Source organism: Coccinella septempunctata, chromosome 6, assembly GCF_907165205.1.
Source record: "Coccinella septempunctata chromosome 6, icCocSept1.1, whole genome shotgun sequence".
Taxonomy (NCBI): Eukaryota; Metazoa; Arthropoda; class Insecta; order Coleoptera; family Coccinellidae; genus Coccinella; species Coccinella septempunctata.
In genome coordinates, this window is record NC_058194.1 from 19,459,617 (window position 1) to 19,484,428 (window position 24,812).

Consider the following 24,812-nt stretch of genomic DNA (forward strand, 5'->3'; position numbering starts at 1 on the left):
TTTCAAAATTGTATATGAAATAATAAAGACGTTCAAAATTCGTATTCATATCAATTTCACTCTAAATTAATGACCAGTGTTATCATATCGTTATTTTTGACATCGAAAAGAGCGTTTGGGTAAAATTTCTAGTATGAGGATGAAAAACTGTGAGAATAAAAACGTCCAATCTTTCATTTTTTACCGTTTCGTAAAAAAAAGGATTAAATTCGTTGATGGAGATTGGAAAGACCTCAGTAGAGTCTTTCTGCCAGCTTTGATGCTAGAACAGTTCAATTTTTAGTTTAAATTACCCAACGTTTCATATATCTATCTATAAATGAAAAGTTTTTCATGCACCTTCTCATAAGAGATGAGGGTACTTTGAGTTTTTTAAGTTTAAGGGGAAGTAAAACCTCAAGAATCTCCATTCAAAAACGGCATTCACTAGTTCCTAATTTACGCTTTCAATTTCTCAGTTAGTTAGTTGTTTTTTTATAAGAAAAAAACTTGAAATTCAGTGTCAATAAAACTTGTTTTCACAATAACTTTTCGACGGTTTTTCGACATATTTCGATAAAAATAACGACGGGGTGACATCGGCGATTCAATTGTTTATATATTGTAAAGATTTTCATAGCGGTATATGCCAAAATTACGCTGAAATTCAGGAATAACTGAAAATTATTCAATATTCCTAATATTTACCTCTCACGTGGTAATTTCTATTTTTCAACTGACTCAGTTCGCAATTCAGGCTATTGCTCAAAGATGTGACACATTTTCGTATTTGAGGTCGCATCCGTAAAGCAACCAATGTCGATCGTCTTGATAGATAGATCTTTTGGTGCTGAGGATGATTTAGACGATTTAGTCTATAGGGTTCTCTCAATTACCTTTTTTACAGTAGTATTAAATAATTAAACTCATTGAATCCAAATTCTTACTTATATTTTGGAAATGATGGAGGTTGTTGAAGTGTTTACAAAAACATGACCTTCTTGTAGTGTGGTAATTGATGAAATATGAAAGAACGTAATTTATATCTTCATTTATTTACGGAATCACGATTCACATGAAAAATGAAAATGACTCCTAAATTAAGGAGTAATTCAAAATAAAAATAGACCAGTTTCAGCATTTTTCAACAAAGTGGTAAATACCGATATAAATTCTGTGTGTTATTTTCTGCCCACTCTGCAGGCAACAAGCAACAGCAAAATGGTGAAATGATTTTTGTCAGAAATTAATTATAAATTTCACTAACATAGATCGATTTGTTCAATTATCAGACTGGAAATTGCGAAATTTATTGATTCATTAATGAGTTGATCGGTTATCTAAATATGAACCCCTTCCCTTTATTACATTACTCATCAAATAACATTTCAAATCTGTGGAATTCAATATTTTGTATAATAATTATAGTACAAGGTTAGGTATTATCAATTTTGAGGTTCATGAATTGAAATTTATAATGTAGATACACCATGTATACTCGCTACCAAGATTTATTATTTTCTCAGTACGCCATGGACAGATGCAGAATCAAATCGAATGTCTTTTAAATGATGTTAGAATTTTATATAATAATTTCATTTATTTCATTATTAGGTATCTATCAAGTATCTCTTCTTCAACTATATATTTACCGTAATTTTTTCGAATGCAGTAATGAATTTCGAATTCCCTCTACTTCCTCATCATACAAACAGGCAAAGTACCTCGAAACGAAATCCGTAACACCGGACTAGCTATTCGAAATTTTAAATTGGCACTGATAAAACGAACTCACATCATAAATCTGAAATTAAATTGAAATGGAGCCCTAATTCATGTTCATCAATGACGCTGTATTCAATTCGGAGTTCGAATTCCACTGTAAAAATCCAATGAAACTACTGGTACGTTTTATCAGAAATGCATTAGAGGACCAAAATAATTATTTCGTTCACTAACGGCAAAAATCTGTCTGAAATTTCATGTGAGAGCGTTTTACTTTTGATGGGCTCGCATTGCCAGTTTGGTTCTGTTGTTTCCTCACGAGGACAAGCTGGTATGGAGGAACTAGTTCTACTTGCTATTTTTCAATCAGTAGACAGATATAAATACTGTCCTAAAATTTTGGTTGGTAAGTAAAACCGTCCGGCCTTGACGAATCTTAACTGACTCCATATTTTTCGAGATTTTTCGAAGGACATCTTTCGACAAGAATATCTCCCAGAAAAATAATCGTAGATTTAAATGTGATGAATATTCCAAAAGAACGTCTCTTCTTGTAATAAGAGACCACTATGCTGCATTTCACTGAAATAAAAAACTTTGCGTACAATTTTTGTTAACGCAATATGGCTTCAAGCAACTGAATATTGATGTATTGCGTCAAACTCAACCCGGAAGATTGCGGTTGGTTTTTGGATGGCTATTTGAAGCCAACATGCTTCGTAGGGGATGCAACACCCTTACAAGTCCAGGATATACTTGACACCTTGAAAGCTAAGTAAAACGAAGAAGATATTGATTTTGTGGTGTATATCTTTGATGAGTCGAAATCAGAATAAAATTCCATGCTTATGTATCGTTGTATTATAATACTAGCTGACCCGGCAATCCTAGTTTTGCCATTTAAATTATTTCTAGGGTAGATAATAATAACTAACTCATCGTGACTGCTCGATTGGTCGAAAGAAAAAGGAATGCCTTTTTTTCTGTTCTGTACAATTTTTTTTGGGAATATTTTGTTATATAAACCTTGCCCTAACAATAATAAACACAACAAAAAAAGAATTGACCAATTTGGTGCGATCGTTTGAACAATAAAGCATTTTGAAGTAAACCATAGATCCTCTTTTATTAATATATAGATTGATAAACAAATGTGTGAAGGAAAAAAATTTTAAATTGTTCTTAATATTCAATCTGTTTTATTTCCAGCATTCAATCAATGAAGCACCCTCCATAGATCAGAAAAGTCGTTTTCTGAACTCTCTATCGGTTTCCCTGCTAGTGTTTAAACCTTAACATATAAAATCTAGGGGATGTGCCCCACTTTTTACCAGGCAACCTGATATTGTGAAGTAGGGCATAAAATAACCTTTCATTTAGAAAAAAGCCAATTGAATAACTGATGGGGGTATATGAATGACGGTTGTCTACCTGCTTGTACCTGGCAACCTCACAGGAGTACCAAGGGGAAACTAGGCAATCCATGTTTTCCTGATTCCTGTGGTAATAATCTGTCGACTTATGCTGGATTTTCATAAATAACAATGGGGTAGGAGATCCAAAAAAGTTGATGAAAGTTAATATTATTTAACACCATTGGTCCCTGATTTAGCTAGGCAACACATTTGCGATCTATCAATGTACATACCGTAGATTCGGGTGACTTGGGACGATTGTTGAATTCAACTTGCCATATTTTCAAAACGGTGACCCATTTTTATCTGAAAACCAGGTTCGAATATGCTTAATGACTCAGACTATTGATTAGGATATATACCATGCTTCAGAATTCGGATATAAATTTTGAAAAAAATAAAATATACTTGTCCCAAGTCACCCACAGAGTTGGGAGGCTTGGGACACAAGTTAAAATCTATTATTTCTCAACTCTCAAATGACATAGGTGACTTGTGACGGTGTATAGTTTTGAAAAATTAAAATTTGTATTTATATAGTTGAAATTCGGTAAGGAAATTAAATGATAAATATATTACATCGAAAGTAAATATATTGCAACTCAAATGTGAAAAAACTAAACAAAACAAGGGAACTTTGATTTCTTTCATTCTTTGGTGATTTCTTAGTGGAATATCCTGCGAAAAATCGACATATTTCCTGCTGCCAATGCGCCGCTTGTACCTATTCGGTATTGTACCAAGTCACCCTATGAAACAACAAAATAAATGAATGAGATCCGTGTTGCCGTTTGATTTGTAAACAACCTTGTTCCATGACATATCTAATATTCTAATATCTCACGTATCCAGAAAAAAAATTACACATGCACAAAGTGAAACACATGTACAGGATACTAGAAAGTATAAGGGCCACAAAAAACGCGCTTTTACTCTCCTGAATTCTTTACTTTTCCTGTCAATTTAAACGCTCTGGTCACGACAAACTCAACAGAAATTAATTGTTAAACTAACTGAAAAGACCCTACACAATCCTATAAGTTTATCCCATCACTCATAAATTGTAAGAAACAAAGAAATCTGCAAGGGGAGTAATTGTCCCAAGTTACAGGACTGTCCCAAGTCACCTGAATCTACCGTATTGTCTAACTTGTAACATTTGTCATCATCAAATAACAGATGAGGGTATATATTTCTATATCGTATCTCGTACAAGTCGTACATGAGAGTACTGATTGTTCAGTTGAATATTGATTTTGCACCGTGACCAAAACATAATTCTCCCTGCAATATAGAATTACAGAACATGGGGGAAACGGAAGTCCTAGGCTTTATTTGTTTGTTTTCAGCAGATTATATTGCAGCCACAAAATACCTCATTCATGAAAATTATAAAGCATCTCCGAACGTCGAGTATTGGAAGTGAATGTAGTAGTAGGAAGTAAAAGCAATGCAATGGAAAATATAAGTATCTGAGCACTACTCCGATGTCGCATCAGATTTATACCGGCACATGGCACATGGATTTCGATCTACATTTCCTCTCGAATTTCGCAGACAAATGCTGGGAATGGGAAATCCTGAATTTCTGATTTCTGAAGCACTCCCTTTTCATGAATCATTGAAGCAAGAATTTCATGATTTCCATACAATATTCTTCATTCGAGAAACTTATTGTTTGAGGGAAATATCTGGTCTATAGATAGCACCGTTTTCAGCGCACTCTTGGTCAATTTTTCATCTGAACTTCCATAAGGAAATTCTGAATCCAAATCAAGTCACCACTATGCAGGTGGGATAATTTTGCCCTCTTTGGGAATAATTAGAATTTAGGAAGAAAATTATCAGACCGGTGGTGCTCTATCTACTCACATTATGCGAGTAAATATAGGACGTATGCATGATATAATCTGCACCATTCGGCCGTAACAGCCTTCAATTTATTATCGAACTGTCGCCCCCTTATTGGGATATGGACATTGACAGACTTAACGCAAATTAGCATATCAATTTGAGTCGACCCTGCAAAGTGCTAAGCAACTATTAGTCCATAAGTATACACACAGGAATTGATTTTCAAGTTAAAAATGCGTATTAAGCTTACGTCCCAAGAATATTTGAGTCTCGTTACAATATGTTGCAATATTGCCAAAGATGAGCTTTAGTTATAATATACAGGGCGTTTTAAAAGGTGAGGCTTTTTTTGACAGAAGGTAGAACTCATCAAAATGAGTTGTCTATATAAAATATTCAAGATGGCTGAGATACAACCCCTAGAAGTTCGACGAAATTTCATTGAATTTCAAGTACGAGACTATGGAAAGTGACTTTGGCATGGCAAAAACGAAACGATACATAAACATATGGCTGGACAATGAATGGTTCAGTACAAAGTTCATCGGATTAGATGCATCAGGTCACTTTTGAGAGAATCATAATTGTTGTATTGTGCAATTTAGGGTGAAAAAAAAACGTAGAAAATCGGGGAAGTTTCTTGAATCTGCTTATGTTAGTTATGTTGAAAAAGTGCTATGATGTTTCCCTATTCAACCTATTTTTACGACGATTGTTGTGTGAACAAGAAGATTGTGATACCCATTGTGAAAAAATTCGTGAATAATTTAGACGAATTTTATTTTTGAGATTTTGAAGTATTATTCTGTTTTTTACACTTGTGTCCTAAGTCTCTTGTGTCAGTTGGTATCGAAATGAGCCATTTCATAGAACCGAATCGTAAAGTCTTTACGTGGGTTATTCTAGAATTATCTATAATTTAATCTCAGTCATTTTTTTTCCTTCATTATTATGGGTGTATTTGAAGGTGCGGATTTTTTAAATAGAAGCATTGAGTATTGAAGTTTAATACTCAATGATAGAAGGTAGAGCTGGTCAAAATGAAGCGTTTCGCCAAAAATTACCTATACAAAACTTTCAAGATGACAAAGTTACAAAAAAAATTGGAAATGATTGCTGAAATAGATTCTAATACGACCCTAGACCGTTTGTTAGCTGAATTATCGCAAATCAGTGGAAAAAATTATATTGGTTCGTTCGATTTTTACGTGGTAATGGAAATGCAAACTTAGGATTGCGGAATTGTTCTCATAATTTTCAAGATTTTAAGTACCTAACACGATTTTATGAAATGGCTTATTTTTATACCAACTGACAGAAGAGACTTGGGCCACAAGTATAAAAAACAGAATAATACTTCAAAAGGTCAAAATCAGAGCAATAAAAATCGTCTAAATTATTCTTGAATTTTTTCGCAATGGGCATCACAATCTTCTTGTTCAACATTCCAACAATCGTCGTAAAAATGGGATGTAATGGGAACATAAGCACTTTCAAGAAACTGCCTCGATTTTCTACATTTTTTTTCCACCCTAAATTGCACGATGTAACAATTATGCGAGCAATTATGATTCCTCTAGATAATCCTCCCTCTATAGAATATGTCAAGAGCATTGAATTCCTCGGTATGATATTCGATGAAAAACTGAACTGGAAACTCCATGTTTCACACTTGAAAAAGTCCTGTCAAAACGGATTGAATCTCATGTCCATAGCAGGTAAAAACTGGGGAGCAGACTTTACCATGCTTATAAGAATATACAAAGCACTCATAAGGTCAAAACTCGATTACGGTGCCATCGTCTACGACTCAGCGAAGAAGACTGTAACGAAAGATTTGGAAATAATACAAAACCATGCACTCAGAATCTCTTTGGGAGCATACCGTACTAGTCCAGTCAGCAGTATCCAATGTGAAGCTGGAGAACCATCCTTAGCATCACGAAGACAGTTCCTCACCATCAAATATGCAATGTCAGTTTCATCGAATCCATCAAATCCAGTTCTCCATAACGTAATAGCTAATCGTTTCAAAACTACATACCTTGGAAATCCCAGAACTGATCCACCATTTTATGGAAGACTGAACAAATACCTATCAAAATACAACACCTCCATCCCAACTATGATCAAGACATCGAATCCTCACGATGCACCACCCTGGATAGTCCCTCTCCCTGAATGCGACTGTAAGATCACCTACATCAAAAAAACAGAAATTAACCATGATACTATTAGAAGAATTTTCAATAACCACTTGCAAACATACCAAGATTACAAACATATATATTATATATATACAGATGCATCTAAGACAAAACAAGGAGTTGGAGCTGCATTCACCACAGACGACCATGAAAGCATTTTCAGCTTACCCCAAACAGCAACAGTATTCACTGGTGAACTATACGCTATATGGAGAGCACTAAAATTCTGCAACGATGAAAACCTTCGACAATGCGTCATAATCACCGACTCCCTCAGCACATTACAGGCCACGCAAGATCTCTACACTAACCATCCAATTTTGACAAGGATTAAAAAAGAATTAGGAAGGACAAATACCAACGCAGCGAAAATCAAATTTTTGTGGACTCCATCACACACAGGGATCCGAGGTAATGAGCGAGCCGACTATCTAGCTAAAACTGCCACAACCAACGTAGACGCTACACTTGTTCCATATAACATACAAACAGATCTGACACCTCTTCTGAAAGAAACCCAGAAGAAACTGTGGCAAGCAGAATGGAACTCATCTACTACCAAGTTGGCAGAAGTAAAAAAATTCACTGAACCACATAAAAACATTCCGAAAATCAGGAGACACCAAGTGATACTAAGTAGACTCCGGATCGGTCATACCAGACTAACACACGAACACCTCATAACGCGGACCAAAGAAGCTTTCTGTGACACGTGTAACGTGAAACAAACTGTGAAACATATATTTTGTGAATGTCCAAGATACCACGAAGAAAGAACAAGAAATTTCATAGCAGGTTCTCTGAAAGACACTTTGGTGGAAAAGTGTGAAGTAAAAAATATCATAAACTTTCTCAGCAGTGTACAAATTGTCAAACAAATATAATTAATAATGTTAATATATACCACTCCATCGCTAAAAACCCTTGTGGTTGAAGCGAAATTTCTAAATAAAAAAAAAAATTATGATTCTACCAAAAGTGACCTGATGCATCTAATCCGATGAATTTGGTACTGAACCATCCATTGTCCAGCCATATGTTTATGTTTTGTTTCGTTTTTGCGATGCTAGAGTCACCTTCTACAGTCCCGTACTTTTGTCGAGCTTCTAGGGGTTGTATCTCAGCCATCTTGGATATTTTATATAGAAAATTTTTGGTTGAACGACTTATTTTGATGAGTTCTACCTTCTGTCAAAAAAAGCGCCACCTTTTAAAACACCCTGTATACTGAGTTGTATTGAAAAAAGGGAAGACCTTGAAAGTAGGAATATATGAATAATTTTCGGATACGTTTGGATAAGGAAATAAACAGCTCGATGCTTTCTTTTAGTATTCTCTGCAATTTACATCGTTTCAACGACCTTCGCCGTCTTCTTCAGTATGCAAAATTGTGAGTTTAACGAAGGTCTTCGAAACGTTGATGTAAATTAAAGAGAATACTAAAAGAAAGAACCGAGCTGTTTATTCCCTTATCCAAACATATCCATTAGATTGCACCGAGAACACTATCCATTAAAATAATTTTCGTTAGATATGTACCTACATTTTATGTAAAGCTACGTTCAATTCAATTCTATATTAAACGTAGATGCAATTCAACAGGGTTTCAATACATCATACTTTGTATTATAAATAAGTCTTTGATATTTTATGGTGGATCATGTAGGCAGATATATGTTTCCAATCTTATAGTGCTCATACTCAAACTCCCGTCGAAGAAAGTTTACTCTGAAACGTTAATCCGTTTGGGGACTTTATCGAAGCTGAAGTATATACTGATACACCGAGTAGAAAACTGAACGCCATTGAAAAACAGATTAAGGGATGGATTACTCATTTACTTTGCTACACATATGTACTATAAACGTAAATTGGAACTCTGTTTCAAATTGGTATTCAGTTTCAACTGATGCCATCAGTGAAAGTAATGCGTATTCATTTTTTTTCCAAAAGTGGAAAAAAAAGATTTAATCATTTTTAACAATACACAGTTTCAATAATTTGATCACTCTGCTCAAATCTTTGCATTGAGAATAACTTAAAAACACAGCAATTCTTAATCACAGTGTGAATACTTTTAGTACCGGATCAAGCTTTTTTCAATTTCACTATTTCAATTCCTGTATTTTTTTCAGGTTGTTATTCCTAGTTTGAAGGTATCAATAGCTCCTTCCGATCTGGATAGCCCACCTGATATAAGAAATATACAGTATTACCCCTTCGCAAGAGTTTTACAGCTGAGGGTATTGCAGGTAAATTATCATTAAATTTTTTATCAGTGCGTTTTTGGAGTGATATTTATATATTTTATCTTTTGAGAATTTGTTTCTTTGGAAATTTTACAAAAAATGTATGGGATTATGATATGATTAAGAATTTTCGCAACTGTTGATTTCATAGGCCATCTCTGATATTAATCAACGTAGTCATTAATAGTATTACAACTTTCCCCTGATATCGACTATCGACCCTTTGACACAAGTTTCCTTCGCTTCAAACTCTGATTCCCTTCGATGAAACAGATTAATTCACATCAGAGACATTCGTTCTCTCGTCCAACATTCCATTATTCTATTTGATGGAGTTTCTGCAAGATCCACTGGGAAATAATGTGATTCCATGTATAACGTCATTATTACCGGAATTATGAGGGCTGACATTTGTGTTCGTGCCTTCATAACGTGACATCCTTGAGTATCCAAAGTATGATATGAAATCAAGGCTGACGCCAAAGCTCTGTTTGTGAGAGCAATCTTGATACCTATCTGAAAACGCCTTTAAAGGGTTAGTTGAGATTTGATTCAATCCAATACAACTAATTTTTGATCAGTTATGCGATTTTTGGATTTAACAACGTATATACAGGGTGTTTTCGAAGATGAAGCATTTTTTGACAAAATAAATAAATAATATTTGAAACTAAAACACTAAAAATTGCTTGTATAAAATATTCAAGATAGCAGAACCGGAATTTCGACAAAATTTCATTAAATTACTCCAGCATTGGAAAAAAAAACAAAACAAATGGTTCGACCGACATTGTTTACAATGATCAATAATTCAGTATATACGAGTATATCTGATTAATTGCATCAGGTAATTTTGAAAAATTGTTGCATTATGCGATTTGAGGTGAAAACAGTGCAGAAAATTGAGACACCTTATTGAAAGTGCTTGTGTTGCCCTGATAGGCCAAGATCGGGAGATCTAGGGACTCAAAGGGAAATAATGGATCACCTCTCTTCTCATTATTACCCCACATACCATAGGTATGTTTTTAGTAACACTTCAAAAATATCAATCCCGCCTGGCCCGAAGTGTATGTCATTGTCCTTAAAATACATAAAAAAGTAAAAACCGAATTCAACAAGAGAAACCATCCCTATAATGGGAAAATGTAAGAAAACAAACTTCATCAATGACCAAATCATACTAGACAACAAAAGGTCTATCCATTTCTGGCACAAAAAGTTAGGGTTAACCCTAACCTAACTGTTTCGAATGGCAATTTTCCCACTCCCTAATTGAAAAGCGAAAAGTTCATTATTTAAAGAAAATCTGTTTGATAATTCCCCTGAAAAAAAGTAGCTGAATTGATTCCGAAGATATGAATTTTGTGCGTTACTTTTTGCTGGCCCTGTATATCAAAATTGAGTATAATATATACAAATCAAATCAAATCAAATCAAACTTTATTAACAAGTTAAATAAATCAAATAGTTTCTTTTACAGGCAGTTATAATTACTACTAACAATAACAAAGTACTTAATAACAAACATAACAAATAATCATTTTTTTTTTCCACTCTGTGAAATGAAGGAATTCACCCAGCCTAATATGTTAATCTTGTGTGCTGATATGAAGTTTCCTAAAAACCTCCACCCATGAACGCAAAAGAAAGAAAAAAAACTCATATTAGAAATCAAAACAACAAAAAAGTCATTCGATCAGCGGTTGAATTGTACGCGTGGTTAAAATGACATTTATAAGTCAGAAGTGGATAATTTCTTCAGCTCTCTCAGTTTTTTTCGTTATGATAGAGATGAGACAATTCATCCCTGCACAATCCTCCACAGACTTTTTCACCATCAATCTACGAAGTTCAAGTTTCTCGGAACGAGGTGTCACAAGCAGACATCGACCATCTACCTCATTTTATGGAAGCCTAGATGTAATACAGGGGTGTATTCAGCTACGAAGTCATTATACAATAGATAATCATTTCGGAATTATTGTCAATAAATTTTCTTGCAAATGTTATTGTTTAATTCTTGACATCTTGACGTAATATTACCCAATGTAGGCTGAAATGTACAGGTTGGGCAAATTTCGATGTTTTAGCACTACAGCTTTTAAACCAGAGGAGATAGACAAAATCTAAAACCCCATTCTCGTTCTCTTTTTCTGAGAAACTTACAATAGTAGTAGTGATTTTTGGCCACTTTCTTTTGTTTTCGATTTATAAGCAAAAATTGGAAAAATGGCGATATCGAAATAAATTTATATCTCCGCTAATACTGATGGTAGAGCTCTGAAATTGAAACATTATACAGGCACATTTTTACGTAGAATCCAGTGGCGTGCTCGCCTTTTTAGTAGGATTTTCAATTACGAAGCTATTACCCAAAGTTATGTTTTTTTAAATGGGACCACTAGTTCTCTGTGCAATTTTTCGAAAGCTTAATTTTTACTGATTTCAAAAATATATAACACCATATGGTTTGTATCAATATAAATAATAGAAAACGGTCAAAAACCTTTTTTCTCAATATTTCTATGGTGGCCAAAAATGACTACTACTATTGTTAGTTTCTCAGAAAAAGAAAGAGAATGGGGTATCAGATTTTGTGTATCTCCTCTGGTTTAAAAACTGTAGTGCTAAAATATCGAAATTTGCCCACCCTGTACAGTGTTTTGTCTGCAAGCTGCAGAATATCCGCAGAGCATACTCCTGAAAACACATCTTCAAATGCTGAAAATCAGAGGGAATCCTGAAATGATAGTGCAGGGGGTATCGTCAAATTTTACTGTCTTTTTATTGAGGCTGGATTTTTACTCATAGTTACAATGATCCTGAGACAAAATTCAACTGTCAGCATGATGGAATTCAAAAATAGCCTGAGTGGAAAGAAATTGTGGCCAGCGATTGAAAATACTTTGAATGATCTGATCATTCATGATTCATTCTGTTCTGAAATAAATTCATTTTGACCATAACAAAACAAAAAGAATTAATTTGTATTACCCATGCTATAACTTCTGGAATTATTGATCGATTCAACTGAAAATTTGATCTTTAATCCTAAAAGAACCCAAAAAAATCAGGAATGGGATTATCTTTTATTTCAATACCTGGAAAAACACCCTGCACATTGATGTGGCCGATACTTGAAGAAAATTCATAAGTGAACCAAAAACAGAATTTTTTGATTTTCACAAATATGAGTTGTTTAACCACGACAAGTGTTTCGTTATCACAGTAGGATCTTCAGGTTACTGAGTTTGATGTTGAAAATAATTTGCACTACTTTAAATTAGCTTATTTATTCTTTGAGGATGCTAGTAAATGCTCTTCTTATAAGAGACAAGATTTCTGCTAACTCTTTCGCCAGCAATATTAGTTCTATTAATTGTTATCTTTTCATATAAGTAAGTATACTGTTTTTCGTGAGACCCTATAGAAAGTAATTGAGAGGTTTAAGATGGGGACTGCTAAAAAAAAATCATGAGAAAATCACAGCCTGTATATTTATTCTGATTTCATGTTTCTTCAATTTATTCGCTAATGAAAAACTGTTTTTTTATTCTGGAAACCGAACGACTGTCAAATCGTTGATCGGGTAATCAAAGTTGTGATTACTAGATTACTAATCAAAAAGCAAACTTACACTTGCGCGAGGAGATTAATGAGATAATTCTTAAAATGGCTGCAGGAAAATGTCTTTTTTCAGATCGTGTGCGGCATCTCTTTCCTCATAATTGGGACCGTCGCCTTCATCGTGGAAAAAGGGAAAATGAACCTGGGTTTGGGAATTCCCACCGGAGGAGCAACCATTCTGGCAGCAGGTAGGTTTTCTGAGGCTGACCTCAGAAAAGATAGATCACAACAGCGCATTCGGATATAAAAAGAGAGATTTTATGACCGGCTTGCTATCTAGACAAAATAGGATCCTTTTCACATTTTCCTCTTTCCTTTTTATGTCTTCGGTGTTGATCGACAATTGTTTGGACCAGAAGAATTCGATTGTTGAAATAAATATAGATTTAGAAACGTCCTATTGGTTATAATCACAAAATGTATTGTATTCTAAATACAAAGTTCGAAATATACATGATACATGAAAATGTTTTAAATATTCATGAAAAATACCAGCTTTAATATTAAATAATATAAATATTACCGCAGAGCTGAAAATGTTATATGTTCACGAAGAGCCACTTTTCTTATAATAATTCTCGAAATTTCATCCACTTCGGTGCAACCGTTTGGTATTGACAAATTTTCAACTGACCCCATATTTTTCGGAATTTTACGAAAATCAACTTTTGACAAGCGTTTATCCCAGAAATATTATCAAAGAGTGTGATGCACATTCTGAAAGAGCAACTCTTCTAGTGTTCTAGTACCGGTAGATTCGGGAGACTTGGGACAGTCCTGTAACTTGGGACAATTACCCCCCTTGCAGATTTCTCTGTTTCTTGCCATTTATGAGTGAATGGACAAAGTTATAAGATTGTGTAGGATCTTCTCGGTTAGTTTAACAATTAATTCCTGTTGAGTTTGCCGTGTCCAGATCGTTTGAATTGACAGGAAAAATTAACGAATTCAGGAGAGAAAAGGCGCGTTTTTATGGCCCTTATACTTTCGAGTGTCCTCTACATGTTTTTCATTTTGTGCATGTGTAATTTTTTTTCTGGATACGTAGGATATTTGGATATTAGGTATATCATGAAACAAGGTTGTTTCAAATCAAACGCCAACACGGATCTCATTCATTTATTTTGTTGTTTCATAGGGTGACATGCAGTTACAGCTTTTTATCGAATAGTAAAATAATGTAGTAACGACAAGTATACTCAGAGCCGGAACTAGGATTCTGGCGCCTTTGGCGAATTCTCATAATGCGCCCCTAAGAAATTCTCATTCATATGTTGATTTGTATTTATCTTTCATAATCGAATACCTAGCTTTTCATGCTCGGAAAAATCTTTCCTATTTTAAAGAAATTAATACAAATAAAATCAAAATAAAAGGGATACAAAATAACAATAACATTCATTCAAAATGAACTCTAATTTGACTTTTCTTGCTTTGGTTTCTGTAAGAATATCAATGATGTCGTTTTCTAATGATGGGACTGCTATGCTAAATAAATCAGCCTTTCCTATCCAGTTGAAGACCTTAAATAGGTTTTCACGAATTTCAATTTGTTGAAAGAACGTTAATATGAAGCTGTGGCAGCTGTAGTTACTGATAAAGTCAAGAATATTTTGAGTGGCCACAAACTTTTAAGGATCTGAATCGGAACTATACTTCAATGCTTTCTTGTTTAGTTCGCCAAGTAGAAAGTCTTGCAAACATATTACCTCGAGAAAGCTGTCTTCAGCAACTTCTGGCAAAACACTGAATCTTTCTTCAAGTTGCACTGAAATAGAGTTCAATACTTGAATGAGGTCCTTTTTCAGCTTTTTCTTCTAGTCAAAATTAAATGTTTTATCATCAGCTTCTCCTCCAGGCTTTTTTATTTTTCTTTTCTTTTCCTCTTCTGTAATCTCTATCTGTGATAATTCACCAGCTCTCCAGTTCGAATAATTTCCAGGCTCATATTATATTTTTACTCAATAACTAAGTATATATCATAATAAGAAGAAGTAAAACCCTTAGAAACACAAATGCACGAGCGTTGTCGCCGTTGTCTGCGATAAAAGGAGCTATTGTTGTCTATGTTCTGAAGGAAATACCCTCAATCGGCTAAGGTTTTGCGCCTCAATCGGTCAACGATAATTTTTTTGTGAGTAGATCTCGACATGACCTTTGTTATCGCGTTGGTTGTTATGCGACGCCACAGCCCTCTATAGAGACGTTCTTTAGAAGGCTGTGGCGACGCATTCTGTTTTCATACTGATGGCGTGGACTATATACTACTTAATAATTTATTATTATTAAGTATTTGGTTATTATTCTCCAGTCTATGGTGTGGACTACGGACGTTGTTTACAATCCCACATGTAGAGTGTTCGTTAATTAATTTAATTCACACACATATGTATAATGTGTTATGGCATATTTTTTAATATTATGTTTTGTGTTGAATATTAAATGAAAAATATTCAAATGGAGAGAATACTTTTTTTTTATTATTTTTATTTTGCGCCCCCAGATCGCTAGCGCCCGTGGCGACCGCCTCTCTCGCCACGCCCTCGTTCCGGCTTTGAGTATACTCCATTCACTTTTATTTTAGCACTCGGTTGGCCATGGAAATTTAACACATTTCACTCTGTATAGTACGAAAAAGTGGGGTTATGACCCTTGTCAAAACATTTTTGGGTTTTGAATCAACGCTATGTTGCCCGTTCTACGTAAAAGTTTCTGTAATAACGTATTTTATCACAATGTCGAATCTCTTCGGAAAATATGTGACGAACATAATTGAAGTTTATACAAAATGGTTGAAGGCATACCAAATCTAGTTATTTGGATGGAAAATACAAGAGATCAGCAGAATATCATAATATGCATTACCTTGAGTAGAGTTAATGTTCGTTATCTTCTTCGGCTAAAGTTTGAATACGTTACATCAGTTGTAGATTTCAAAAATATTCACCCGAAGATGAAATGCATATGATGCAGTGGTTGGGAATGGGTATCTCCCGAAGGAATAAACAGATAATTACAAGAATGTTAAATTCTTCAACAAAAATCATTTTACATCAATATAAGTAAAAGGAATTAATTAGGTAGCTGTAGCTGTTCATTTTAAAACATTAATATTAATATAATAATAATAGTTAGGTATTTACAGCTCTGATGGGGGGCACAATAGACCTTGAGGTCTCAGTGAAATGTAATCCCCTTATAAACTAAACTAAACTAAACTAGGTATTTATTGGTACCTTAAGACATTCACAATGTATAGGACGAGTCAAATGAAAAATAGAAAAATCAATTTTCGGGAACTTATTTTTATATATATACATTCATCGAAAATCCTGTAGTAAACTTTTCGCATTGATTCACTCAAACATGAAATTCTCAAATGCCACCACTTTTTTGGTTCTCCTAATAGAAGAAAATTCTTTGTCATCCCCTTCATTCACAATCTTTCTGATTGTGGAAATATTCAGCTGGAATAGAAGTCGTTTAAATTCAGATGAAACATTTTATAAATTCTATTACATTTAATATTGTAACGTTTTCTTCGCTGATTAAAACGTCCAACTTATTAAAATTATTTATTTACACTTAGTACACTTATAATTCACAAACTAAGTATCACACTACTATTTATTTCCACTCTTGTTTATTTCCACTAGTCGCTTGCACTGTTACTGTAGTTGTACTTGCCTAACTGCTCCTCCGCTGGGCTTATATAGGCGCCGGAAACATTCAGGTACCTTCGCGAACCTTTCGCGATTCTTCCAGAAGGAAGCGACCGCCCTGGTTCTCGAAAGGTCCGACCGCAAGGGCCGGACTGGTTACACTGTCCCCTCCTTAAGCCTGTTCTGTCCCAGAACAGATTCAGTGAATTTCTCCGAGGACCGTGGCGAAACTTGCAGTCATCACCATTCCTACAGTAGCCATTCTGATGGAAGTAGCACTCCACAGTTTTTCCAAGCTCCCTGGCCTGCTTTGGGTTGAAACTGCACACCAGGATCCGTATACCAGTCCCCTGAAATACCACCTCCAGCATGCTTCGCACAACTCGCCAATTTAGCCGGTCCAATCCACAACCGAGCTTGGGAACAGCTAATTTCCTAACTCCAAAGCGTTGAAGGTCTTCTTTCAAGCTATGCAGTGCCGTCCATAGATTCTGATAGGTTGGCTTCTGATAGGAATGTCGCTTGGTGACTAGGTAATAAATGAACCGACCTTCAGCCTTCAATTTCAAAACTTTTCCGATTCTTGGCTGCTGTCGCAATAGTTGTTCCTGACGTCCAAATTTATTTCTGAATACTCTGGCTATTCCTTTGCTCATACGAAGGTCCTCCGCTACGCAATGAGCGAGAGAGTATTCCTCAGACACGGTAAAGAGATCTTGATGTACTTCCTGTGTAACGCCGAACCGTGCGACGCGTGTCTCACCATAGCAATCCATAAACTTCTGGTAATCGCTGCTACCTTGCATCGGGGCTTCCACAAGACGTACTTCTTCTTTGTCCTGCGCGTACGGGGCTAATCGGTTGAAATGGACAACCTTTGGTTTTCCTCTGGGAAGCTTCCTTATCCGGTAAACTACATCATTTATCCTCTTGATTATTTCATACGGTCCCTCCCACTGTCTCTGCAGCTTTGGTGAAAAACCTTTCCTCCTTTGTGGATTATGTAGCCACACCAGATCTCCAGTGGTGAATCCACCTTCAATAGCCTTGATGTCGTAGCGCATTTTCATTCGGTCACTTGCTTGCTGCATTTGATTGCGTACCTTGTCATGAATGTAATCCAGCTTGTTCCTTAATTTACTAACGTAGTCCTCCCCGGCTACGTCTTCTCCAGGCTTACATCCAAACTCTAAGTCGCAAGGCAGCCTTATTTCTCGGCCGAACATTATACTGGATGGGGTTTCCTTGGTTGATTCTTGAACCGAAGATCTGTATGCCATGGTGAATAGATGTAAATATTCATCCCAATCCCGCTGGTGATCAGAAACTACTTTGGCTAGATGTTTTCCCATGGTCCGATTCATTCGTTCGACCATACCGTCTGATTGTGGATGAAGAGGGGTAGTCCTTGTTTTGTGAATCCCCAATTTGCTGCATACTTCTTGGAATAGCTTCGATTCAAAATTTCGGCCTTGATCACAATGCAGCTCTAGAGGTATTCCAAATCTGCAGAAGAATTCTCTGACCAATTTATCTGCTACCGTACTTGCTTCTTGATTAGGAATACCGTAGGCTTCCACCCATTTCGTGAAATAGTCCATCGCTACCAAAATGTACTTGTTTCCATGATCTGTTTCGGGAAAGGGGCCAGCGATGTCGATAGCTACTCGTTCCATGGGAGATCCGACGTTATATTGCTTCATTGGTGCTTTTCCTCTACCATAAGGTCCGTTAGCAGCAGCGCAAACCTTGCATCTTCTACACCAATCTTTAACGTCCCTCTTACAATTTGGCCAATAAAATCGCTGCCTGACTTTTTCCAATGTCTTGGTTATCCCGAAATGTCCACCCGAAGTTCCGTTATGTAGTCTGGTCAGAATGTCTGTCACACGGCTCTTCGGCACAATCAACTGAAGTCTCTGCTCAGTTCCATCTTCATTTTCCCAACAACGTTTCAGAAGACCTCCATCAATCTTCAGCGTTTCCCATTGTGCCCAATACGACTTTATATTCTGGCTCAGTCTGGATACTTCTTCCCAAGTAGGTCGTCTACCGCTCTTCTTCCAACTCAGGATTACTTTCAAGTCGTTATCTTCCTCTTGTGCTCTCTGAATTTCTTCAGGTAGCCAGTCGTCTTCGATTACGGTGGTCCGCCTTAAATCGATCTTTTCTTCCAGGCGCGAACAATGGCTGCAATTCTCGGGACAAGGTCTTCTTGATAACGCGTCTGCATTGCGATGGCTAGTCCCCGCTCTGTGTTCAGTGTCAAAGTCATACTCTTGCAGCCTCTCAATCCATCTAGCCACTTGTCCTTCCGGGTTCTTGAAACTCAGGAGCCATTTTAAAGCAGCATGGTCCGTTCTTAGTAAGAATTTCCTTCCGTACAAATATTTGTCGAAATGTTCTGCGGACTTGATGACTGCTAAAAGTTCTCTCCTGGTCACGCAATAATTTCGTTCTGGTTTGGACAACACCTTGCTGAAGTACCCGATGACTCTTTCCTGTCCATCCTGGACTTGCGATAGAACGCCGCCAATGGCTGTATTACTGGCGTCGGTGTCGAGCACAAATTTACCTTCAGCCCTTGCGTAACTCAGAACTGGAGCTGTGACCAGAGCCTTTTTCAATCGTTCGAAGGCTTCAGTGCAATCATCGGACCATATGTACTCCTGTCCATCTTCCGTCAATTTCGTCAGCGGCTTGGCAACGTTGGCAAAACCAGATACAAATCTTCTATAATAAGTGCAAAGGCCTAAGAAACTCCGCAACTCACTTTTGTCTTTCGGTATAGGCCATTCCTGCACTGCCTTGATCTTATCCGGATCAACCTTGACACCTCTACGTGAAACTACGTGTCCTAAATATTTTACTTCTGTTCGAAACAGATTACATTTTTTAGGACTTAGCTTTAGGTTGGCATCACGAAGTCGCTGGAAAACCTCGGATAGGTTGCGTAAGTGATCTTGGAATGATTTTCCCACTACTATCACATCATCCAGATACACCAGACAAGTTTTCCAGGAGAGCCCTGTCAATATTGTCTCCATCAGACGTTCAAATGTGGCAGGAGCATTGCATAGACCGAAAGGCATAACTTTAAACTGCCACAGACCCGTTTCAATACTGAAGGCAGTCTTTTCTTTGTCTTTTGGATCCAAGCCAACCTGCCAATATCCACTCTTCAGATCCAAGGTGGAAAACCAACGTGATCCCGAGAGTGTATCCAGGGTATCATCAATTCTCGGTAAGGGATAGCTGTCCTTTTTCGTGGCCTGATTGAGCTGCCTATAGTCTACGCAGAATCTAGTAGTTCCATCCTTCTTCTTCACTAATACTACGGGCGATGTCCAGGGGCTATCTGACGGTTCGATTACACCTTCTCTCGCCATGTCTTCAATAATCCTTTCAGCTTCTTCTCTTTTTGCCAGAGGAAGACGTCTAGGATGCTGTCGGATAGGTTGTGCATCACCAGTATTGATTTTATGCTGCACAACATCAGTCTTCCCTGCTTTTCCGTCCGTAGCAAAAACGTCGGAGAACGTTTGAACCAATTTTCTCACTTCGAGTAGTTGGTATCGGTCGAGCTCTTGACATTTTGAAGTGAGGAGGGACACCAGTTCTTCAGAATTGCTTTGCGATTTTGAGACTTCTGCAGTACTTATCCCACCCGAAATATGGTACACAGGTACACCACGTCCAATCAAGGTATCCTTCTTCAGGGTGACTGGAAACATGTTGACATTGAGCAATCGGATGGGAATGTTGTCTCTTACCCTTACCAAGGTCTTCCCAAGTAATAGTCCTTTAGCTAAGGTTGTATCGTCAGAGGGCTCAATTACTCTCACGCAGCCACTCCTCGTTACATCCTCACATCTACCAGTCACTATGCCTTCAGTTCGGCCTGGCAACGTGATGTCCTCGGTCAGTCGAATCCGATATATCTTGTCGTCCACATCATTGAATGGAATCTCTTCACTTCCTAGCCGAAGTACATCACTCTTCATATCCAATTGGCATCCAAGCTTCTTAACAAGGTCCAATCCCAGAATAACTTCTTCCGTGATTCCAGCTACCAGAACTTCGTGGCTAACTGTTGTGTTTCCCAATTCAATAGTGGAGACGATCGATCCATAAGTCGGTATTTCCTGTCCAGATGCAGTTCGAAGTTTGATCCTAACTGGGCGAATCTTGAATCCTTCAGCAATTTCTGGACGCACAATGGTTTTAGTCGAGCCAGTGTCTACCAGTATTTTCACACTTCTATCATTTATCTTTCCTGGGATAACTATGCTTGATAAATCCTTAGACATTATTCCTCGGATTATCACTTCGGGGGCATTTTTGTCTTGGGTCGATTTATGCCCCTTATCACCGACCCCTTTTAGTTTTCCTGCTGAGACTCTTTTTCCAATTCTGGACAGTTTCGCTTAAAATGCCCACTTTTGTTGCAGTTCCAGCACACAGCATCCTTTTTCCTAACTTGTGATATTCTGCGGATTTCTTCTCTGACAATGTCCTGAATAGATCGGTCTGTTTCTTGGACTTGTCTTACACGAAGGTGTCCTCTATGTGACGCTTGCTTTGCTGCCTCAATTTCTAAAGCCTGGGCTAAGGCATCATCAATGGTTCTAGGGCGTGCTAGTCTCAGGGCTTGTTGTATTTCACTATCCTTTATCCCATCCACGAATGTCTGGATTGATAGCTGTTCCAGGAAGCTATCTGGGGCAGATGGATAAGCTAACCTGACTAATCTCGCCACATCAGCTTCAAACTCTTGGAGATTTTCCCCTGTTTTCTGCACTCGGTTCTTTATTTGTCATGGTATACTTGTTGTAGATGAGCATCACCATATCTCATCTGAAGTTTCGATGTAAGAACTTCGTAACAGGCTTGTTGACTCTCCGGGATCGTCTGGAGGATGTTGAGTGCCTCTCCTCGTAGAGCTATAATTAATGCCGTGGCTTTTTCGTTGTCGTTCCAATTGTTTACCAGGGCAGCAGCTTCAAACTGTTTTTGATATGTCGACCAGGGTATTTTTCCATCAAACGTTGGAGGCTTGATCTTCATTCTACTACCTTCGCCGTCATTTTCCGCTTTCGCTGTGCTGTAGGGTGTTGAAGCCAGAATATCTGTTCTGTTTGACATTCTTTTCAAGGAATCTATCAACTTGGAATGATGTTCAATTATTCCTGCCATTTCTTCAAACTTGTCGTTAACCTTGTCAAACTTTCCATCAACTCTTTCATAAACTTCGTCAAATTTTCCGTTCACTATATCGAACTTCTCGTCCACTTTATAAAATTTTTCATTTATGGATTCCAGTTTCTTATCCAATTTATCTGTAAGTTGACTCACCACATCATTACAATTTTCCTTAATCTGGTCCATTTTCTCATTTAATTTTCGAGAATTTTCTTCCATTTGTTCATTCAACTTACAAGAATTCTCGTCCATTTTCTCATTTAATTTTCGAGAATTTTCTTCATTTTGGACCATTTGTTCTTTCAACTTACAAGAATTCTCGTCCATTTTCTCATTTAATTTTCGAGAATTTTCTTCCATTCTTTCGTTCATCTTACTCAAAAGGTCCATTACAGCTTGAGTCTCCATTGCGTTCTGTAATCTTGTGGTCACTGGCATGAACAAATATGCGAAAATATTTATTTAATTCGAGCGATGTTGAAACGCACACTTGACACCAATGTAACGTTTTCTTCGCTGATTAAAACGTCCAACTTATTAAAATTATTTATTTACACTTAGTACACTTATAATTCACAAACTAAGTATCACACTACTATTTATTTCCACTCTTGTTTATTTCCACTAGTCGCTTGCACTGTTACTGTAGTTGTACTTGCCTACCTGCTCCTCCGCTGGGCTTATATAGGCGCCGGAAACATTCAGGTACCTTCGCGAACCTTTCGCGATTCTTCCAGAAGGAAGCGACCGCCCTGGTTCTCGAAAGGTCCGACCGCAAGGGCCGGACTGGTTACAATATGACAGGACATTGTCCTAGCAAAAGGAAGAAGAAGAAGACATTTAATATGTTCGCTACCGTCTGACGTATTGTGGATTTTAGAATATCAGGGTATTACTATTTGAATGAGCAGACGTGAATTCTGAATAGCACTTCTTGAAACCCTGTCTCTTTTTTCAATCACTTTCGGCATTTTCGTAATAAAAATTGATATTATTTGTGGCAACGGCGTTATGACATTAACGACGTTTCATGAGTGCCAACCTTACTACATTCTAGTTACAAAAACTTGAGAAAATTATTTCATGGCCAGCCGACTGCTAAAATAAATGTGAATGGAGTATATGTACCATATTCATCAGTTCAATGATAAATTTTAATCAAGAACTGGCCACATCAATTCAATGCCAAAAAACATGATTCGTCTGCATACATGAGTGAATATATTATTAGGTATATGTATTCACTTTAGTTAAATTTCTGTTTCACGAACATAATGGAAATTTCCTCTGTAAATACTTGCTGGGAGTATCCGATGTGACTCAGTACAAAGCCGCTTCGAGCCAATTCATAACTAAACAACCTTCCCTCAGGTTCCATTAGGAGAGCTGAACCTTGTCTTTCCAGGTTTTATTCGTATTCGTGCTTATTCCATACGGTTCCCTTTGTTTTTTGAAACAATGCCCATTATCCCCAAGTTCCTCGACGCGAAACAAAAAACTGGAATCATTACCTTCCCCGTATTCATTTCACGCATTCTTCCTTCTCTTGAATATGAAGAAGATCTCATCCGACGAGTTTTAAAGGCAAAACGTGAAACATCAGGTCGACAACGCTTCATGTCTCGGGAGGGTTTGACCCTTATTTACTCCACAATGAAATACTTCTCTCATGGAATTGAAGAGGGGAAAACCTCGAAAAAATTTAATAAAAGGAGAATGTTCTTTGAAATTTCTCCTTGTTGGTTTATCCAGGAAGGGTAATTGAGAAGGAATATACTCTGTGAAATGGAAATCGCAGCGTCACAAAGGCGTACAAATATTTTGTGATTTCACTGTAATGTAGACGTAATTAATAACACTTCGACAGCGAATAATTTCACCGTTTTCTTTAACAACTGATCTCAATTCTTCTACACTCTACACGTCAAGCTTATCTTCCTTTCACGATGCACTAAAAAAACTTAAACCATTATTCAGATAGTCTTGAATGTACCTGCTGAACGATTGCCAACAATGATTATATTATTCAGTCATTTTTTTTTCTGCAGCCATCGTGGCCTTCCAGTCCTGTATTTAAAATTTAATTTAGTGGCATTGGACTTGGGGGGATTAAAAATACAAACGATTGAAAACACGCAAAATAAATGGTAGTTTTTTATCTTGATCTTTATTCAAGAGAGTTCGAACAGGTAAATTGGATTAAATCATTTTAGTGTTGATTGCCTAGGATTCATCCTTTCAGAACTACGACCATTTTTGATCTTTTGTTCGAGTAACCTGCTCAGTCAACGTTCAAGTGGTCGATATACAAGGTGTTTTCGAAGGTGAGGCTTTTTTTTGACAGAAGGTAGGACTCATCAAAATAAGTCGTTTAACCAAAATTGTCTATATAAAATATTAGATGATAATGATGGCTGAGATAAAACCCCTAGAAGTTCCACAAAATTTCATTGAAATTCAAGTACGGGACTATGGAAGGTTACTCCGGCATCGCAAAAACGAAACAAAACATATGGCTGGATAATGAATGGTTCAGTACCAAGTTCATCGGATTAGATGTATTAGGTCACTTTTGAGAGAATCATGATTGTTCCATCGTGCAATTTAGGGTGAAAAAAAAAATGTAGAAAATCGAGGCAGTTTCTTGAAAGTGCTTGTGTAAGTTATGTTGTAAAAGTGCTATGATGTTACCCAATTTCATTCCATTTTTACGACGATTGTTGGAATGTTTGAACAAAAAGATTGTGATGGCCATTGTGAAAAAGTTCGTGAATAATTTGGACGAATTTTATTGGTGAGATTTTGAAGTATTATTTTATTTTTTACACTTGTGTCCTCTTAAGACTCTTCTGTCAGTTGGTATCGAAATGAGCCATTTCATAAAATCGT

At 36.8% G+C, this 24,812-nt stretch overlaps 1 protein-coding gene across 2 annotated transcripts in view; it reads left to right on the plus strand.

Moving 5' to 3' along the window:
- The window catches only part of LOC123314704, a 67,687-nt gene that overhangs the window by 37,250 nt on the left and 5,625 nt on the right, over nucleotides 1-24,812 (plus strand). The window contains exons 2-3 of one of the 2 annotated variants that reach the window (XM_044900007.1): nucleotides 9,316-9,432; nucleotides 13,133-13,247. In XM_044900007.1, coding sequence (XP_044755942.1) covers nucleotides 9,316-9,432; nucleotides 13,133-13,247 — 232 coding nt within the window. The remainder of the gene's footprint in view (nucleotides 1-9,315; nucleotides 9,433-13,132; nucleotides 13,248-24,812) is intronic. The other variant, XM_044900008.1, reaches the window with a different exon arrangement.